This window comes from Miniopterus schreibersii (assembly GCF_964146895.1).
Source record: "Miniopterus schreibersii genome assembly, chromosome: 3".
Lineage (NCBI taxonomy): Eukaryota > Metazoa > Chordata > Mammalia > Chiroptera > Miniopteridae > Miniopterus > Miniopterus schreibersii.
This window is the reverse complement of record NC_138103.1, coordinates 54199303-54222066: the sequence shown is the minus strand read 5'-3', so window position 1 is coordinate 54222066 and position 22764 is coordinate 54199303. Positions and strand designations below refer to the sequence as shown.

The 22764-nt window shown below is 33.4% G+C and overlaps 1 protein-coding gene and 1 pseudogene across 3 annotated transcripts in view; one reads left to right on the top strand and one right to left on the bottom strand.

Annotated features, from left to right (window-relative positions):
• Nucleotides 1-22764, bottom strand: part of KIAA0825 — a 330258-nt gene that overhangs the window by 257274 nt on the left and 50220 nt on the right. The window contains exons 3-4 of one of the 2 annotated variants that reach the window (XM_081133727.1): nt 17674-17842; nt 13995-14664 (exon numbers count right to left, since the gene is read on the bottom strand). In XM_081133727.1, coding sequence (XP_080989853.1) covers nt 13995-14664; nt 17674-17842 — 839 coding nt within the window. Of the gene's footprint in view, nt 1-13936; nt 14665-17673; nt 17843-22764 lie in introns of those variants that run through there. The other variant, XM_081133728.1, reaches the window with a different exon arrangement.
• LOC308555428 (small ribosomal subunit protein eS1 pseudogene) lies at nt 7752-8582 on the top strand (annotated as a pseudogene). The gene has a single exon. The product of its transcript is annotated as a small ribosomal subunit protein eS1 pseudogene (transcript).

Sequence of the window (22764 nt, the reverse complement as noted above, 5' to 3'; positions counted from 1 at the left end):
AGCTCAAGATTTAATGCTTATTAGATAAGTAAAAACAGAAGAAGAAATTAGGTTTGGGTTAAATGAGATACGAAGTAGTTTTATAAAGTAAAAACAAGGCAACTTAGCAATTGTGTACAGGGAAATTTTAAGGAGGAAATTTTCAAAGTAGTACATAGGGAGATGCATGCATAAATCCCATTAGCAATAATGTGTTCCTCTGATCTTGGTGATACTCACTTTTAAGTGATGCCATAACTACTGTAACAATCCTGCATTTATGACAGCATAAATCTACTTGGGTCCCTGAAGACAGTGAACTTAGAAGTAGTGTTATTCTTTCTTTTGCATTTACTAATGATATATTTAGTTTTATAGCCACTAGTCACAGATAAACCCTTTTTTATGTCTCACTGTGGTGTGTAATTTTTTTTTAATAACTGTATGCTTAAAATAATTAGTGCTGCTGGATATAATCACTAATTTCCTAAAACTGAAAAAGGCAACTTAATATTTCTGCATAGCAGCTGTAATATACAATATTGCACAGAACTAAATTATTACAAACAGTGCCGGCAGTTTTCTATAAACAGTACTTAAGATAATTATAAAAAATCATCTTCATTACTGCTTGCTAGCATTTTTTTAACAGTTTAATTTGGATAGGTTACAAAGTACATTCAAATCACACAGATATAATTACTGTAAACCTAAGAAGCTATAAAATGTTCCCAACCAAATCCCTTTGACCCTGTTAATGTCTGTTTCCTGTTAATCTAAGGCAAACATTGTTTGTAGCGTACATTTGTTATAGAATATAAAAAAGGGGGAGGGGGAAAAGGAAATCCCCTAACAGTTATTATTGATTCCACCATTTACCGACTGAGAGTTAAGTGCTGTTTACAAAACAGAACAGATGCAGATGCTGACGAAAAGGTAAACAATTGTTGCATGGCTTCCTGCCAGATTCTGAACCGATATATTAAACTCCAAGTGAAGCACATTTCCCCTATGGATTGTACTTACTGCCACTTCATTTCCTATGTGCTCCGTCTCTCTATCGCAGTGCCTGGCACTAAGCTATTTCAGTTCTTTGCTGACCCCTGAGGCCTGCTGCTACCACACACAGCCATTAGAGAAGGGAATTGCATGTGTCTGACACGGCCTGAAACCAATTATTTGATATTTTCTTCAGAATGATGCCCAACTCTGTTGGGAATGAGCAATCATGAAATAATTTACCTCCTGATTTAATTTTTTCCTGCACAAATTAGTTGTAGACTGAGCTGGCTATACACAGATGCCTGTGACATAGCTCTGTCTTATCAAGATGATACTTGAAATGAAGCGGTAGGGTCTGAATTGAATAGGTTGGGGAATCCCGCTTTAAAGAGGCATTGACAAGTTTATCAGATATACTGATCACATGTACTCTCTGTTGATTGAAAATGACAGAACCTTAAAGGACTATCAGGATAGCGGAGAAAACCACAGGATGCAAACCTTATCAGGGTATTTAATGCTTTCAAACATCTGTCTGATTTCAGCTTTTCTTTGTGTGTCCCAGAAACCTTGGCACATTATCAAAATTTAATGAAAAATAAAAAACAAATACACATTGATTCATGACTGAGTGACCTTCACTAAATTTTGTATTTAGTACTTGTTTTCAGTTAATAGTCATGTCAAGAAAGTATGCATTCTTTTTGTAACTCAAATCCCTACAAGTGCTTTATATTTTGTTCTCTACTGTATATGTCAAAGAAATAAGGCAAAAACAACATTATCACTCATCAATAAATGTAGAAAACTTGTATACATTTGCATATGTTTAATCCAAATAATGAAATATTAAGGCCAACTGCTCAAGCTCAATAAAGACAACACAAGTCTCTTTAGAGGGGCTGACTAAACATAGGCTTCAACCAAATTTGTGCAGTAATATCTTGTCTATAAAGTTGAACAAGGAATATTCTCATTTTTACATACTGATTCCACATTAAATCTTAGCTATTAAATCTTCAAAAGGGCTGTGATTGCTATATCTTCCTACTTGTCTTCAGGGTCCAGGCTCCACCGACTAGACCCATGTACCAATAACTGTGAACTTTATGGCTTTTGAAACCATGACTGAGAAAAAGGGTAAGAAAAATACCCATTAAAAGTACACCCTCTTCAAACAGCTGAAGGGTTATGATTTTATTGTCCTATGAAAAGAGCATTAAAATGATTATAACTGATTTCAGTATGATCTGGAAAAAAGGTATAGGAAGGCACTATAAAACAATTTTATAATATAACTTTCTCTGACGATCGTCATAAAATTTGGAGGTAATTTCTCTCTTCTTTTCAGGATAGATTATTTCTCAAACCTCAGTGTCTACTCCAGTAATTATTATAATCAGCACTGTTATTTTTTTGCTAATGGAAATGCTAATACTGAATTTTAAACTTAAAGTAATTTGTACCTTGGAGGACAAACAATATAATGCGGTTATTCTAAAATCAGCTCAGTATATCATGTTACAGAAATCTAAAATATCAAAAATTCAAATTATTTAGTCCTTTATATTTCATTGTCATCATAATTACAAAACCTTATTAGAGTCTCATCTCTCACTAGCTCTTATCTGCTAACTTGGTATTTCCTATTGTTCTGTTATGATTAAACTAGTAATAGGGTAAACTACATTTATCTAAATAATAAGCAAGGGCTTTATGCTTTTTACTCAATGTGGAGAAGAAATTTCAAAATCAGACATGGATCGGGTTTGCTTTAGACTGAGGCAATATAATGTACATCATTTTCAATAATTGTTCATTTCCTTACATAATCTCCATTCGGATAGCCCAACCATAAAAGTTCTTATGAATGTTTTGGTTAGACTAAACGCAAATTAAAAATACATGTATAAACAAAGGAATAGAAATTCAATTTTAAGAAGGACAGAAGCAAAGGGATTTCTGACTGGAAATCCATTATGACTTTTGAATATTTTACTCTAAGCTAAGAATTATTTTCTATTTCTATGTGTGGGGATTGATTGGTCTGAATCTCAAAGCTACCAGCAGTTTCTCCTGTATAAATCCCTGTACAGAGAGATTAGTCCATACTCAGAAAATGCCACTTTAGATAAAGAATTTTAACAGTCCTAGGAGTCAAAGACACAGATTTCTTGAGTTAAAAAAAAAATAGATGGAGATGTTAAATGACGACTACTTTGAGGAAAAAGATGTTTTATACCAAATATTTGACTTCATAGATGTAACACTGATGGTCAAAGATTTTCTTACTTATGTATAATGACAGTGAAAATGTTCTATCATAATGTACATTTTCCAAGTTGATTTTTCTAATGAAGAATGCTGCCATGCTGGATCAACCCTTCAAATTCTCAGTCTCCAGTTAAAAAGATTCCATTTTTAAAGGAATCTTACCAATGTTTGTTTGCTTTTTAACCTTTTTGTTCTTGAACGCTTATGAAAAAAATTTTGGGTTCGAATAACTGAATAATAGTATAACAACCAGAAGCCACATATTACATTTTCTGAGAACTTGAGGAGAAAAACATGTTAATTAAACAATATTGAACATTATAATATGTAGTCCATTGGAAAATGACCATACAGGGTAGGGCAAAATTAAGTTTACAGTTGTAAGTGAAACACAGAGTGTATTCTTGCATTATTAATGAACAACTGTAACTTACTTTTGCCCCACCCTATATTAAACAAGAATTTAGGGATTCATGACATGTAACATAAAAACCTATAAATGTTTTTATATAAAACAACAGAACTAAGAATTATTCTTTACTTTTATATTCATGAATTTATAAATTCAAGATATAGGGTAACAAATAAATTTCACAGAGGTAAGCAGAATTCAGAAAAGTTTTAGGAATGTTCCATAGCCAGTTAGCAACTTGCTTTCTATAGAATATGACCTATAGCTTGCAGCAACCTCATACATATTACTTGTTCATGTTCTTTGTTCAATATAGAATAGTTGCAAAGTAAATCTGTTCACTATTAGAATAATTTTATTCTAAATTTTTCAATAAGCTTTTGCAATAATTTTTATTCTGTTGTTAATATATCACTTATAGTTTTAAACAATTTCTTTTTCCAGGTGAAAAATATGATTATAAAATCTCAGTATCTTAATCCTTATTATTATTTTTTTTAGTTTTTCAGTTTTAAAAATGTCACTGAATGGTTAATAAGATAGATAGATCTCAAACTGATCTAATGATCACTCATGAGAAACCAAACTGTGAGTCATTTTAATCGATCATCCTTAGTATTTGATGTCATCATTAGAGGATGGAACAAGTAAAATATTCTTCCCACCCTTAGGAAGAACACACAGGTGTTCTAAAGAGGGAGGAAGTCAATAATTGAGTGTAATTTAGTATTTGCTAACCGTCGTTGCATGGAAGCAAAAATATTACTCAAATTAAATTATATCCACTTTCTCTCTTACAAAATACATGTTCCATCTTTCTTACCCTACTGTCTTTGGGACAAAAACTTAAAGACTTCATAACATTTAACGGTGAATAACTGGGTCTGAAAAATAGAGTTCATGCAGCAGAAAATGTTTTAGGTAAATAAAAAAATGTACGCTTATGCATATCTACTTATGCATATCTACATATCTACTCAAGCATATACCATACACCCTCCTCTCATACATATACACGTTCAGTCATTTTGCTCATAGTTTTTAATCAAAAAAATAATTTTCACAGATTATACAACCTTTAACAAAAAGAACTTAAAAACACCATCAATTCCTTAGTGAAAGAACATTCTAATGTTAGACTTTTTGCTTATTTTCTTATGAGGCATTGAAATACAGTAGGAAGAGACTTCTTAGTTCTGTCTCAAATTCGATTGTTAACTAGCCAAATGCCTTAGTTTTTTCACCCATAAAACAAGAACTAGATTTGCTGCACTCTGTAATTTCAGAGTGGTTACACGGCAAAGATAAGTCAAATACTAAATTGTGGAAGCATCTTGCAAACATAACGGTGTTACTAATTAATCATGAAAAGGATCTCGAACCTAGCAAAAATCACTTCAACTAGTTCAGTAACTTACTTTTACTTTAATTCTTAACAAAACTTAACTGTAAGCAGCTTACTCGCGTCTCTAAGAATAAGAGCCTTAAACCCTTCTTCAAAAATCAGGATCTGTGGCTAAAATCAGAATTACTCTTCCAATTATAAAAGGATTCTTTATCTTACAAGTGAATTTATTTAGCAAAAGGCAGTCACAGTAGTTAAGAGAATAAGCCGGGTTATAATTCAGAAATGGATTTGAATACCAGCCAAGGCACTTTCTACAGGTGGGACGTTAGGCAAGCTCCTTAACTTGTCCAACCTCAGTTTTTGTATCTAGAAAATAGCGGTAATATCCAACTTTTCAAAGATATGGCAAGAATCAAATGGCATACTGGTGCATAAAGTGCTTAGCAAGGTGCATGGCGAATAAAATATACCTAACAACAGTATCTATTACATAAGTGACCTTATATATTTGTAAACAAATAAGGAAAAATGAAGGTGATCAATGGGAAAATATTAACAAAAATTAATGTTGAATTCAAGTTTTAAGTAGCATCCTTTGCAAAGTATATACTTTATTCAAGTGTTTCCTGCAAAATAAAACCTAAGCTATTTGTCCCTTATCAAAACTCAAGAATCAGAATGGCTGGGGATGACTTTTAACACAGAAAACAGTGTATTAAATGGCACGAAGAATGTGCCCTGCCTACTATACAGAGGATGAAATAAAAATGAATAGTTTTAATTTTTACCCTCACCCCAATGACTCACATTGTGCACTTCTACTGTGGAGAGATTGGCAGTACAAAAAGGAATCTGACTGAATAGAGAATGCCCTTCTGGCTCAGACAAAGGAAAGACAAGCCCTCTTCCCCCTGCAAATGGCATGGTGGTCCTAGCATACTCTAAGAGAGGCTCGAGAAGGCACTGAATATGCCATGTAACACAACTGGTAGGAGGAGAGGCTTTAGCATCAATTATGCCAAAACCCAAATCATCACTTTTTACTTTCTTTATATACTGGGGGTGGGAACCCTAAAATTATTTTAAAATAATTTTAACATGTATAATTGTTTCATTATAATATGGCTTGTGAAATTCTTATTCGCAGACTCATAGGATAAGATCACTCTTCCCATGCTTTATAGGCCTAACTCTGAGTCTTTCCTTTTGTACTTAAACAGGGATTTGTATGGATCCAGAGATGCTTTTTGGGAAAAAGAATTATCTATGCCTATCGTCTACAGCCTTGCAGAAATGAGCTGATTCTTTCCCAGGCCAAAACACAAGTCATTATTAAATCCCTGCCTTGCATGCCAGAGAAAAGGCCTATGGATTTCTTTTCAATCAACAAGACAGAATAATAATTGCATTTCTAGTTCTTGCCTGTGATCTCAATTTTCAATTGTCTGATTAAAAATTCCCCTGCAAAAAATAAAAATTGGAACTAAAAATAAAACATAACAAAAACACTTGGTTGTAGGACCAAAAGGGAACCCCCTAAAAAATTACTAGAAATAGCTTCATCTGTAAACTGAGAGACTCCACTTCCTGTTTTTGCTTCATCACTCCCCTCCCTCCTCACCCCCTACCCTCATAAAAAAATGCAACCACAGGAGGTGGGCAGTTTTAATATTGTTATTTTCAAGTTACACTTGAGTAAGAAAAGTCTAAAGAAGGCTTTCCTATCTGCTGCTGTGGCATTCAAAGCCACATGCTTCGCCAGTTAATACATCTGTACTGTCAGCAGAGAAAATAAATGTGGCACTTTCAAATGACAAATTGTAGGCATAAAATCTGGTTGTGGAATGATTTCAATGTCACTTACAGAGTCAGAAAAAGTTAAGAGTTAAAAGGTCCTTAGATATTACCTACTATAAACCCTTTTATCTTATTAGAAAAAGTCAAAGTGGTTAAATGACTTATCTAAGGTTACAAGACAAGGGGGTGGAAGATTCGGAACTAGTAACCTTGACTCCCAATCAAGGGCATTTTTCACTTTCTGCAAGTAAGTTAATTGTAAACAAGAACTGCACCAGTATTTCCCTTAAAAATAGCAGTTATGATAATACAGTGAAGGTGTAGAGGGGAGTTAATCAACAATTACTATTTCAGCAATGCTACAGTAAAAAAAAATGAAACTATATTATTGTTTTAAAATAATTAGTGATAACTGAATAAAGATTAGTTTCTCTCATTAGTATTTTCCCCATTTATGATTTTGTATTACTTGAAATGTCAGCTTCTACTACTAGTAACAAGTGTAATTTTCATCCGAGATCTAAAAGAGATCTTTACTTCTGTCTCAGCAGCACAACAGGGTGAAGAGATGTGGTGTCCTTCTAGGAGGCTGGGTCTCTTCTGTAACAATACTCATACAAATGCTTTTTGTATGCATTTTGCATGCTGGTCTCAATGTGCGACTCTACCTTTCCTTAAGATCATCACTCAGATAGTTGGAGCTACTTGAAGAGTAAGAGAGAAATAGGGTGATTTTTGACTGGCCTACTTTCCAACGGTGATCTGTATCTCCCTAGTTAAGAATTCTACCTTTAGCTTTTGGCTCTCTGAGCAGCACCAGGGTGGTTGGCAAGAATGAGGTAGAAGGCGTCAGTGGGGCAAAAAGGGGATATCTGTAATACTTTCTACAATAAAGATAAATTTTAAAAAATTAAAAAATAAAACAAAGTGGGGAAAAAAAATAATCACCTTACAAAAAGGCAGCAAAAAGGGAGCCAAGAAATGGTTGATCCATTTTCTAAGAAAGATTGGTATGATGTGAAAGCACTAGCTATGTTCAATATAAGAAATATTGGAAAAACACTGGTCACAAGAACTCAAGGAACCAAAATTGCATCTAATGGTCTCAAGGGTAGTGTTTTTGAGTGTGCCTAGATGATTTGCAGAATGATAAAGTTGTACTTAGGAAAGTCAAGCAAATTACTGAAGATGTTCAGGGCAAAAACTGCCTGACTCTAATTTCCATGGCATGGATCTTACCCATGACTAAAATGAGATCCATGGTCAAAAACTGGCAGACCATGATTAAAGCTCATGTTGATGTCAAGGGTACTGGTGGTTATTTGCTTCATCTATTCTATGTTGGTTTTGCTAAAAATCTCAACAATCAGATTCAAACATTTCTAATGCTCAGCATCAGCAGGTCTGCCAAATCTGGAAGAAGATGATGGAAATCATGACCTGAGAGGAACAGACAAATGACTTCTAAAAAATGGCCAATAAATTGATTTCAGAGAGCATTGGAAAAGACATAGGCTTGCCAATCTATTTAGCTGCTCCATTATGTCTCTTAGAAAAATAAAAATGCTGAAGAAGCCCAAGTTTGAATTAGAGACTCATGGAGCTTCATGGGAGCAGTTCTGGAAAAGCTACTGAGGCAGGTGCTAAAGTTGTACAAAATATGAACTCCCAGTCCAAGAATCTGTTTAAAATTTAGATTTTTAATGTTGGCAAATAAAAAATCCGATTTGTGATTTAAAAAAAAAAATTACCTTTATTTTGGTTTGAGGGCTTTTTTTTTTTACCTTTAAAGATCTTTTCATCCTCAGATGGATTCTGTTTCCAACCACCCCCAATCTTCCTAAGCAAAGCAGCAAGGGGCTGTGAAATGCAAGAGGCTTTAGAGGCCACTTGGTTTTAACCTCTCACCCACTGCCGAATTTTCCACCTTCCAAACAGTGAAGGCACGTATCATATTCTCTTAAGTCTTTCTCTTTCAAGCAAACAATACCTCAAAAAAAAAAAGTCAGAATAAGATAGATGTACAGGGGGCCATGAAATTTATCCTAATTACATCGTTTCATATTAAAATACAAAGGATTTATTTCACTGAAATTTACTACACATAAATAATACTCTCTTTAAAGCACTGAGAAATGTAACAATAACTTTTCTTAAATCTAAATAAAATACAATTTTAAAAGTTAAAGTAATTTGGTCACTGAACCACTTCAAATACAGACATAAAAGAATGTTACAATATAAAAATGGCACTATTCTCCTGAAAGGTAAATGACACCAGTACACGTGTAAATATGGATCTGACTTCCCAGATTATGACAGATCAGATTATATCACAACGCTAAATGCAAACTGCTAGCTTTTTGAAAGCTGTTTATTTTTACTTTAAAGCCTTATAAATTTAAAAAAAGTGTAGCAGAAACCTTAATAAAATGATAATTTTCCTGAAAACTTATTAGAGAAATATAAGAATATGGATTAATAAAACCAGAGTTATTGAGAATATCATGGTTCTTAAATCACTCTAGAAACTTCGTAGAAAGAGTATCTGTAAAGATAACAATGTTCTTTTCTAGGTTAGATCACCAAATTGCGAAGATTCTCTAATACCTATATTAGCATTATTTCATCATCTTCCTCAAATAATAAAATATACAAGTTATATACTTCTAAATGTATTATAATACTAAAATAGCACATGCTCCCCCCAAAATAAAACATTCAAAATCACATGAACATAAAGGGAAAAATAGGTTACTATATAATGCCAAAATGTTTAATTTAAATCAAGGATAAGCTTATATGTAAATAAAATTGTCTGATACTTGACCACAGGAAAATAGAAAGATTGTCACCATATTTTAAATACATGTACAGGAGAGCCTGAATCAACATCCAGCTACATGGTTGCAGGTCAAAGTCACCGTGAGGTGCTCAGGTGAACACCACTACCAGAAAGGAGAGCTGGTAAAATAAAATAAACTAGCATAAAAGCTGTGTCTACTCAGTTTCTGCATTAATAAGCAAAGCAAATCATGAGTCGCTTATGAATCATTGTCAATAAAAAAGAAAAGCCCAAACACTGAGTGAAGTAGAACACAGAAATGTTAAAATCAGAAAAGAAAATGTGGATTATTAGCTGTGTGGCCTTGGAAAATATTTGCCTTTATGAGCCTCAGTTTTCATATTTAAAATATGAAAAATATGAAGAGCTGGTCAGAAGATTAAATGAACTCACATGTACAACCTTATACAAAATAGTAAATAGCAATTGTTATTTTTGATGCTCAAATAATATTCTCTCTATGTATATAACTATAATATAAACATGCATGTTTATACATACGTGTAGGTAGATAATTTACAGATCATTCAGGGAAGAACAACAAATTTTAAATTTACTGAAAAATCAGAGTCAATTAAAGATTCAGTATGTCCAAATTGTCTAGCTCACTGAGAACACGGTAGATATAAGCATAAACAGATGGACATTAACTCATTAAGACGAGTATACAAATTCTTTCAAAAAACTGAATAGGAGGAAACATTCCCAAACTCATTTTAAGAGGGTAGCATTACCCTGATGTCGGAGTCAAATAAGGACTCTAAAAATTACAGACCAATACCCTGATGAACACAGACACAAAAATGCTCAACAAAATATTAGCAAACAGGATTCAACAGCACATCAAAAGGATCATACATCATGATCAAGAAGGATTTATCCCTGGGATGCAAGGATGGTTCAACATATGCGAATCAATAAGTGTGATACAACACATTAATAGAATGAAAAATAAAAATCGCATGATCGTCTCTATAGATGCATAAAAAGCATTCAACATTCTTTCCTGATAAAAACTCTCAACAAAATGAATATAAAAGAAATATACCTCAACATAATAAGGGCCATACATGCCAAAATATAGAGAAAAACTAAGTGTCCATCTACAGATGAATGAATAAAGGTGTGTGAAATAGACACACACAGAGAGACACACAAACAAACACAGGAGTATTATTCAGCATGTGAAGGAAATCCTGCCATTTGTAACAACATGCATGGAACCTGAAGGCATTATTCTAAGCAAAATAAGTCAGATGACAAATACTGTATGAAATCACTTATATGTGATATCTAAAAAAAGTGTACTTGCAGAAACAGAGAGTATTACGTTGGTTACCAGGCGTTAGGGGATGGTAAAAAGAAGAGATGTTGGTTTAATAAACTTCCAGTTAGAACATGAGTAAGTTCTGGGTATCAAACGTACTGAATTATGATTATAGTTAGCAATAACATATTATATACTTGAAAGCTGTTAAGGGAGTAAATCTTCCATGTTCTCCTCACCACTAAAAAGTAATGCTAATTATGTCATGTGATGGAGATATTAGCTAATGTTACAGTGGTAACCATTTCCCAATGTATAAGTTTATCAAATTAACACATTGGGCATTGTAAACTTACACAATGTTAGATGTTAATTATGTCTCAATACACCTTGAAATCTCAATACGCCTTTTTTAAGGCTTGCATACCTACCAGGCCTGCTTAAGATGTATCGATAGATCACAAAATAGGAATTATAAGCAAACTGGCATTATATAGTCTTTAAATGAGAAGAGTGTAAGATTGTTTAGAGAAAAGTAAACAATGATGACGCTAATTAGAGTTAGCACACAGAACAGTGTTTTTAATGGAATGTGCTGTTTCTGTTCTGTTCTTTTAGGCAGTAGAACACAGTCATAGAGTAAGGCCTCTGGAGTACGAAAGACCTGAGTCTGAATCCTGGCTTTATTCTGGAACCTTGAGAGAATTACTTAATATCTCTATGCCTTAGTTTCCTCACTATACAATGCAGATAATAAATAATGGTATCTACCTTGTTGAGTAGATTAGATGAGATAATGAAGGGTTAAATGTGATAATGTACATCAATGTCTAACTCAATAAATGTTAACTATTATTACTTAAGGAATGTCATTCTATAGTTTCAGACAAAATATCAAAGACTTGGTGAACATAAAGATATAGACATATACTAAAGATAATATAATATACCACACCACTCATTCAAACCAATCTAGATTTTATTCAAATATTAATATAAATTATTATAATTTTTATTAATAAATATGAATAAATTGTTATAATTTTGCTCATCTTAAACTGCATTTCCTTACTAAATAAAATTTGGTCATTGGGTGAAACATTAGTAATGTTGATCAATTTGGAGCTGGGTTGGCATTACAGCATTAGCAGCAATTACTCATTTAGTTTTCTTTCCCTTAATGTGTCTAGCTCAGAACCATAAACATGGTAGCTGCTAAATGACTTACGTTTGGTAGGTGCCCATGGAGCTGAACTGAATCTATTTCAGGTAGCCCACCCAAACAGTACTGTTTAAAATTTCTTTTACAAATGACAAGCACTTAGTTATACACTTTCAGGAAAGGTCCAATAGCATCGTGGTTGATAACATGGGTCTTGCAGACATGAAGACCTCCATATGAATCCTGCCTCTATACAACATGATCCAGGGCAAGTTAATCTAAGCTTCTTGCCTTGTTTATAAAATTAGGATAATAAGGACTGTAATGTACTTAGTACAGTGACTGACATATGGAACTCATTCATGTAACAAGTGATTTATACCAAAGTTCAGATAAAGGAGCTTGAGAAAGATCAGTGCATCTGGACTTATGGAAAATGTTTCAAATTTTGGTATTAAAGCCGACACACGTAGTTTTCTCTCACAAATGGGCAAACACCTCAATATCAGCCTTAAAAACTCCATAGCAACTTACACATATTTTCAACCATATGGATTTTTTCTTCTGTTATAAACTATATTTAGCGCAGATAAAACTTTCACATTGAAAACACTTTATAAGTAAGCAAAAATTCTTTCAGAGAATATAAACATTTTAGAAAATAAGTACACTCAAGTAATGCATTTAAAATTTGTGTTGACAATTAAAATGAAAATCTATTCCCTTTGAGCAAAATTGCACTGTTCCTAAATTAACCTACTTTGTGTTCTGCCATAGCCTAAAATTGGCTGATGCAGCTCTCTGATGTGATACAATTTCTGGAGGGAAATAAAAAATTTCAAGAGAAAACATTAAATTATTTGAAAATTCATATATCAAAGTAATTTGGTGTTCTTGCATTTTACTAAGGAAGGTAAGTAAAAATATAGTGAGCTACATAAATTTGTTATAAAGTGATTATCAAGACAAAGATAGTAATTCACCAAGTGATAATTTTCAAATACTTAAAAAATATAGTTTATGAACTATTTAGAAATATACCTGAATTTTATGTAAAAGCATGTCTAATCACAATTTTCAAAATAATTATTTTTTTTTACCTTGACTTTTCTCCACTGGTGGGAAATTTAAATGATGACAGGAAATAGTTTATTGCATCACAATAGTTTCTTTCCTTTACCTTTATTTTTTAAATAAAATTAGCAATTTTCAAATCATCTTTTATTTGTATATATTCTTATAGATTTTTAAGTCAACTATAGTTAAAATGTATGCCTCCATAACCAATTATAATATATAATTTTATAATTACTATTTCATAATAGCTTTTTATTGGAATTGGCTGACTAAAGTAATTTTATACATCCAATTTTACTTAATGCAAATTTCAACAAATTTTCAACATTTCTTTTTACCTAATAATACTTCAGCTTTGGAAGATACAAGGGGTTAAATTTGCCATCATATATATATGTGTGTGTGTGTGTGTGTGTGTATGTGTATACCCACACACACACACACACACACACATTTATATATGCATGTGTTCATATGTATATATACATATATATGCATGTGTTTATATGCATATGTACATATACACATGCACACAGTTTCACCAAAAAATTTATGCAATATAAAAACTGAAACTCTTATTGGCAATATTTTTGACTTACATTTCCATTACCTTTAATAATTTAAATAACAGGAAAGAAAACACTTCTATCACTATACTTACAGAAAAAAGAATGCATATGAGAAATGTATACTATAATATTTCATAACATTTATTTTCTTATTTATCTTCAAGTTTGCAATTAGGTTTAACCAAATAGAAAAATGTTAGAAAAGTGAAAATATCAAAAGGCTTAAAAGTTATGCCAAACAGAAATTTTAAAAAACACTAACCCAAAGCATGCACTGCTCCTCTATGCCTGCTGGAGCTCTTGCTTGTTTTAATCACACGGGCAGCACTTTCTCTGAACTGCAGCTCACAAAAATATGCAAGAAATTTTGCCATTTCTTCTGTAACAGTATCCAGGTAAGTTTCTTTAATGAATTTCACTGTTGAGGATGGAGCTAAAATTTCATGCAGTGTGTTAAAATCCTCTTTTATCATTGAGTATAACTTAAGCATTGTACTTTGGTATCCATGAACCATTACATCTAAATTTGATTCTCTGCTGTAAGAAGGAAAGCAGCTCTGCAGAAGTTTAGCCAACAGTTTATTCTGTATGTTTTGATACTTGATTATAACTTCTGATTCTGGATAAAGAAACAAGAGTTGTTGTATGCACTGAGTTTTCAACAAAATTTTTTGCTGCGAATTGTTTACTTCATTATGGCTTTGTAATCTGCTCACTAAGAAGCGTCGAAGATGTAGTCTTATATCATCCCATATAGACTTGACATCGATAGAGGAATGATCTTCAACAGAATGAAGAGAAGCCATAGAGAGGAAGTGGAAAGATGTTCCACTTAGAGTTGATGGAAACAAAATGCTGCTCTGGCAGGAGAGGTCCCAAAGTAAATCCAGTATAATTTCTTCTTGATTCTGTTCATTCTTCAACAAAGCTTGCTAATGAAAGTAAATTATAATGTTAGAAATGTGATTAACCAAAGGAATAACAGAAAAAAAAATGATTTCTATAATCATATAAAATTTCATAATTCATTTCAAATTAAAATTAATACTCTGATGCTCTTCAAGATTTTCTTTTTTGCATTTGACATTTAATCAATTCAGACATTTTAGAGTGTCAGCTTTATGATTTGTTTAATTTTGCAGAGCTCATGTGATGAACTATATTTTCAATTAGATTTCTACACATATAGATCTTAGCCTTCATTGTTATCCGTCACTGATATAACCAAGGCAGTATAAAAACTGAAGCTTAAAAATTCTAAATAAAAACCTACAGTAAAACATCAACTGAATTGTATTCCTAAGGCAAGATAAATTCAAGATCATACCCTAATTAGTTCCTGGTAGATCATTTTCATGCCTGAATGAGTATACTTATTATTATAGAACCCCAAATGAACATAGGAAATAGAGACCTTTAAATATAGTATGTGCCTAGGGGTTACTAATAGCTGCCATCCGGAGAAATACAATTTAATACATTAAAAGACTTTAACTTTCATTTAAATTCCTTTTTGAGAGCCATGTCCAGAAAGGTTTTACTTTGGAAATTAATCTGAGAATACTTCAGTTCTCTCCAAAGAAATAACTAACTCAAAATAGGGAAATAGTACTGTCAGAATCATTCCCCAGAAGAGGATATGAAAGTATTCCTTGTACTTTCCATGCTGACAGAAAACAACTGTAGGTGTGCTTATGAATAGTAAAGGGACAAAAATTACTTTCTTTTTGGACTTTGAATTTTACATGTACACATTCCTCTTACATGCTGATTTTCCTAATTATGTCTATTTAATTTAATACTGAAATTAGCATATTCTCTAGGTGGGAACAAGCTGATTATAAGAAAAATGGAAGTGAGGTTCAAGTGGCATAAAATCAGGCTGGCTTTGAAATTCTTTATGGACAAAGATACCACAGGTATTATGCGTGATTCAGAATTAGAAACAACTCCTAGACAAATTCCAGGAATTTGCTTTCAGTCATTCTAAGCACTGCAATTTCTAATTTAATATTCTATCTATAATAAATAATACCCAATATTATCTATAAAGTATGTTATATAAAAAATACTTTTCCATACAGTCTCTGGCTTATTCATTATGAAAACTCTGTAGCATAGATATTTAAAACCCCAATCTACAGATAAGGACACTGAAATGCATGTTTAAGTAACTTTCTGAACATCACATACAATAAAGTGAAGAACCTAGCATGGGTCCCCAGTTTCATTCTCTTTGCCCCCCCCCCCCTACTATGCACACTCTACAGAGCCACAAAGTGCATTGGCCTTTCTGTAGCTTCCTTCTTTTCTCCATGTATTTAGTTCTTTTGATACTTCTGTAAAATAAATGACCTTAGATAGAATTCAGGACATCAGTATTATAGTAAATTCTATAAAGCAAGTGAGTCATATTAGTGCTGCAATCTTGGGTTTCTTTAAATCAGTCAATAACTGTAAATATTTGATCAAGCAAAGTATAATAGATTACAGAGGTTTAAAATATGTGTTTAGTATGATTGCTTAAATTTTGAAAATAACTTCAGGATAATTGCCATAATGAGGACCTCTGTTTCTTATTTAAACAGCTAGATAATTAATAAGTAGAAAATTTTCTGTGGAAAAAAAGTAGTTGTATGAAAAATGCTGCCAAGATTGACAATTTTATCATGTAAAAACTTGATAATAAGGTCATTTTAATCTGGATCTGTTTTAATAATGTGGTCTTTCCTCAAAATAACATGATCAATTATGCAAAAAAAATCCTAGGTCTCAAACAAGCCTATCAGTTTAATGAATTTGCGCAAAACTAAGGCGGCCTTTGCCCTGCAGTGAACAGAGAATGACTTACGTGTGACAGATTAAAAGATAATTAAAAGCTTTTGCTTTTAATTAAATGAGAAAGCATTATTACATCAATATTAATGAAATCCAATACACATGCCTCTTAATAGAAATTAAAGGAATAACTATATCCATATTTATTCTTCAAGGCTCCACCTTCAAGAGATAATGGATGAGAGGATTTTCTTAAAAGAATAAGGCTTCAGGGCACATAGTCTTCCTTTCTCTTCCATTTATTACTTTGTAAACATTAAAGAGACATCTGCAATAATAACAACAGCCAAAAACTATTTTCATCTGATTTTCTCCCTAAGCCATCTACAACCTCAAGATATTTTCCACATCTGCCTTAGTCAATGTTTGATGTTTAGACAAAAACAGTGCCCCCTTTCCCGCTAAATTAAATCAAAACCATAGCTACAAAAATACTGCTTTCTAACACTTGTGCTGTTTCTTTGGGAAGCTGTTTTTGCAAGCTAACCACCCTTGTAAATACAGGAATAATAAAATAAATGTTCTGATTGAAGGCTACAAAAACTTATTTAACATAAAGGGTGGTCACTATCAAGAAATGACCAATGTAATAATTCTCCACCAATTAACAGTGGTTTCATATAAAATTGCTGCCTTGATTGAAAAGAACTGGACATGCCTGCAGGTTGGGAATAAAGGGAATGATAAACAAGTCTACTTAATAGATACAATCAATGATGATCTTATTATGCTTAATAATGAGCTCAGAGAAAATGAGTAGTGAGAGAACACAAAATGTAATAAATATAAACTTTCCTGATAAACAATTGTGGTACATATATACTCTGTGGTGTACATTACATCATAAATCACCAAAGAGTTATGTTTAATCTCTATTTACATACAACTTCAATTTATCAATAAAAATCAGAGAAAAAAATAAAAACAAATAGCTCACTGGATTACACTGGGGATATAGAAACAAAACAAAACACAACCCCCAACCCCTACATATGACAGGCTAATATGTTCACTAAAATAAATATTTACAGATAGAAACTGAATGAATTGTATTCCTTGTTCACCCATCCCACTCCACTATAAAGCAAAGAATTTTTTCTTACCAGTGTTTTGAGAAATTTTATCAAGTCTCCATGGGAAATAGAAGGTAATTTGGATGAATTATAATTATAGTTATTTAACCATTCAAAACATTCAGTTGTTGTCTGCAGCTGCACATCTGGACATTGTTTGTTAACTTCAGACTGTATTTCTTTAATGCAGCGTTCTATGCTATAAAAAAGAAAAGAAAAATTATTTTGGTATAAAGTAGGTAATAGCTCCATCTCATAATATCACAGGCCCTGAAATGTTTATATGTGGTACCTGGTTGCATATAATTTATAAAATTATAAAACATTCATATGATATGAAAATAATAACAAAGAGACTACATATTTTCATTCATAATTGAAACTTAAAGTTCAAATTTCCTGGAAGTTTCATTTCCAATGCAATACAAGAAATACAAGATATCTAGCAGCTCAAGAGATAAATTAGAAATTCTTTTGTGTTAAAAATCAAGTATAGATTCAATGAAATAATGAATAGGCAGTGGATGAAAGGCAGAGATAAAATGCTCTTGAGGACTGAAGACCAGAAATGTACATTATCTACTAATAGGTAAATGACTACATAAAATTATGAAAAACTTCAATAAATGGAATATTAGGAAGCCACAAAGCAGATATCATGACCTTTTAATTTTAAAAATTGAAAAAGACATATGCTGTATATATACTCTTACTATATAGGTAAGTACCTTTTCCTGCCATTGAACTCTACTCCAAAAAACAAAAGGATACTAAAAACTGCATATTAAAAAAGACTGGAAGGAAATGAAACAAAAGGTTAATTAGCAAATATCTTTGAATGATAAAATGTGGTGCTTTTAATTTTTCTATATTTTCTAATTTTTTGGAAGGCATAAAACTCTTCATTTACTAAATAAATAAATAAGTAAATAAATAAATAAATAACAGAGAACATATTCAATGGAATCTTCCAATATATACCTGTTTCTAAAGTTTCATTCAAAGTACCCTTTGCTTAGATATGAAATAGTTATACTATGTTATTTTACTTTTTGTATAAAAACCTGTACATTCATGATTACATATCTTTGTGGGGTAAACTGGTGACCTTAAGCAGAATGTCATCTGTGGAGCCACATGGATGTGACATATTACTACCACCTGATGGCAGCATATCTAAACTGCTAGAAAGCTTATTTAAAGGAAAATTCATTTGAAGTTGAATCCCCTCAACCCAAAATTCATAGCTATGCATTTGCCTTTTAATAGTGTTAAGAAAGATTTGTTATTAAAGTTTTCCTACTATTTTAAAAACATCATTGCTATTTATTATAGATTCCATGTGACAAAATGATGTAGGCTTTTAAAACTCAGCTCTGATTATTAAAATTGATGTCATATGAAACTTCAAAATCCATCAGGTATGTGTTGCTTATAATACATACACTGCAAAACTTGAAGGAAGGCTTTTCTGGAGACTTCTAAGCATGAGTGAATTCAAACTGAATTATCTTGAAACAAATACACTCTGAGATCCAGAGAGCCTTTTCATGAAAACAAAGAGCCGACAAGAAAAACAATACCTCCTTTGGCCACAGGCCACTCAATTTCCTCATGAAACAGTCTTATTCAGGGATGCCAGTTCTAAGTGTGACATGAGATTGGAATATATTTTCTTAACTTACATAAGAACTTCTACAGGCTGAGAAATACGATGTGCTAAGCATACACCTTGACTCTAGGGACCCTTTATCAAAGTCTTTATTATAGCATCCTCATGTGTCTCATTCAGTGAAATCCAATAGATCACAGCAATGTGAATTGGAAAGACTCAGTGGTTAGTCTACCTAAATCTGTTTCAATAAGGACTCAGCTTTGGGGCTAATCTCTAACATCTGAATCTGGGCAGAGGCCAATAAGTACAATTTATAAATACAGTAAAGCCTATAGGGGGCTAGATATTTTAGTAATTTGTCCAAACACTGATAAAGGGATTGAGTAGTTGCATTTCAGAGGACCTCCCTCATTGATTGAAACGAAGACAGTTGAGCTGTCTTTTAAAAATATTTTGTCATAAATCTTAAAATGTCAGAACTCATTCTCAGCACCTGATTTTGTTTTTAGTTCGCTAAATATCTTGTCATTCTGCTATTCATCACTGTCTATACATCTTGTTTTCAAAGTGTAATTGTTTGAAGTCTAAAGATTTATTGTCTGGTTATTGTTCAAAAGAAATATTTTCAAAATTTAAAATGAATGTTTTGTATGTAACCTTACACTTTATTTTCCTTAAATGAGGTTGAAATTCAATTAAAAATTAATTTTTAACATCTAAAAGGTAACATTTTTATATGATAGAAATATTTTTATATATGATAGTAATATGGGGATAGTAATCTTGGATGGGAGAAAGTCTATATATATCCATAGACTTAGATGATGTAGCTTTTAGTCTGTTTTCTTAAATAACATGGTACTTATCTTTATTTTGGTTTAAGTGTTTTCTGTTTAAGTTGCTTCAAAGTTTCTCCAGAAGGAAGATCAGTCATGAAAAAATAACCAAGGTAATTCAGTAAATAGAAATCCAATTAGTACATTTACTGTTAGATCCCAAACATTAGGCGAAAAAATGTAAAAAGTCTAAAACAGAAGTAGAATCTCTTCCCTAGTTTAAACCTCCAAATTTACACCATTGGTTGGCTTATTAGCAAGGACTTTTTAAAGCATCTTTTTAACTTCATTTGTAATATTAAAACAACTGAAAATATCCTAAATGTCCACCAAGGGGAGAATTCTTAGTTATATTCATTCAGTGGCATACAACCACGAAAAAGTAGAAATCCAGTTATCACCATGGCTGAATCTAAAAAAACATCGAGGGGTAAAAGTTACAAATGAGAGGAGGTCCAAGGTGGCAGGCTTGAGTGGAAGCTACACTGACACTTTCCCGGGACTAATCTGGATTTACAACTAAAACATAGAAAAACCATCCTGAAAACCATCCTGAAAAACAACTGAAGATGAGCTGGAGAGCACCCTCATAAACAAGGAGGAAAAGAGGAGACGGCACAGAGACTGGTGGGAAGTGCAGACGAGAGAGGGCTGGCTGGGCTCCCACAGGCAGCAGCTGAAGGTCCAGAGGGATATCTCAGCTGTGGGGGGTTCCCACTGAAGACTCTGGGGCCTAAATCCCAGGCTGGGCTTCCCAGCCAAGAGCACCAGAACTGAGAAAGGTGCCCACATAACATCTGGCTGTGAAAAGTAGCCAGTTCCTGTCTGCCAGGGAGAGGCAGCTGGAACTGCAGGCACCCTCTTAAAGAGCCATCGTACAATGTTCTGTGAGCAGCCACTCACCTTGGGCTCTGGCAGAGGGGGAGTGGAGTGAACTGGAGCTGAGTGGGGAGAGTCTGGGGAGAGTCATTCCCCCAGAATGTGGGGGACATCTTTCTAGAGAGGCGAACTTTGGACTTTTGCCTGAGGGGGGAAGCAAATGCCCCAACTTGCTGGAGAACCTCTTGCCCTGCCCAGAGGAGTTTCTACAGTCTGAGGCTTGTTAAGAGACTGGTAACAACCAGCTTCCCCACCCTGTGGAGCTTCTACTGCCTCAGGCTCATTAAGAGAATCAGATCAATCTGTCTGCAGGCAGAGGCAGACCTCAGGGTGCTTTGAGTTTTTGCCTGATCTGTTTTGGGACCCAGGCCTTAGAAAAGCAGACTTTGGTGTGCATTTCGGACCTGTCCAAATGCACCCAGCCCCAGCAGTGGAGACCTCAAGCCTGAGGTTGTTGATAGCCCCAAACAGGATACTCAGGGCCAGTCGCAAACTGCGTCTGACATTGGCCTGTACCAGAGACCCTCCAAAAAGACTTAGAATTCTAGCATATCTACCCAACATTTAGCCAAAATGGGGAGACCAAAAAACAAGCCCTAAATGAAAGAACTAGTCTCCAGAAAAGAGCCAAATGAAACAGAGATAAGCAACCTCTCAGGTATAGAGTTTAGAATACTGATTGTAAGGATGCTCAACAGCATGAAAAATGATTTGGAAACTATGAAAAATGACCGGTCACAAATGAAGAATGACATAACAGAAATAAAAAATACATTAGAAGGAATAACTAGCAGATTAGAAGAAGCTGAGGATCGGATCAGTGAATTAAAAGACAGGGTAGAAAAAATCACTCAATTAGAGACCCAAAAACAAAAAAAAAAACAACAATTAAAAAACAGGAGGGCAGTCTAAGGGGGCTGTGGGACAGCATAAAATGTAACAATATTCGTATTATAGGCGTGCCAGAGAAGGTTGAAAGTAAGCAGGGGTTAGAGAACCTGTTTGATGAAATAATGGCAGAAAACTTCCTTAACCTGGTCAAGGAAAAAGGCACACAGGTTCTGGAGGCACAGAGAATCCCAAGCAAGAAGAATCCAAAGAGGCCCATGCCCAGACACATCATAATTAAAATGTCAAAAATCCAAGACAAACAGAAAATCTTAAAGGAAGCTAGAGAAAAGCCAACTGTTATCTACAAAGGAGCTCCCATTAGGCTATCATCTGACTTCTCATTGGAAACTCTATGGGCCAGAAGGGAATGGCATGAAGTATTCAAGGTAATGCAAGAGAAAGATCTGAAACCAAGACTACTCTATCCAGCAAGATTATCAGTCAAGCTGGATGGTAAAATCAAGAGCTTCCCAGACAAAAAATGGTTAAAAGACTTTATCACTACAAAACCAGCATTACAGGAAATGTTTATTAAGGGGACTGCTATAATTAGACATAGAAATAAAGAGAATGAGAAACAGCTATAAAGAAATAAAACGTCACTAGATAAGTATCTTTCAATAATAACCTTAAATGTAAGCAAATTAAATGCCCCAATAAAGAGATATAGGGTGGCTGAATGGATAAGAAAACATGACCCAACTATATGCTGTCTACAAGAGGCCCACCTCAGAACAAAAGACTCATACAGGATGAGACTAAAGGGATGGAGAAAAATTTTCCATGCAAATGGAAATGAAAAAAAAGCTGGGGTAGCAATACTCATATCAGACTCATTGAAGTCAAAATAGACTTCAAAATGAAGACCATAATGAGAGACAAGAAAGGTCATTACATAAT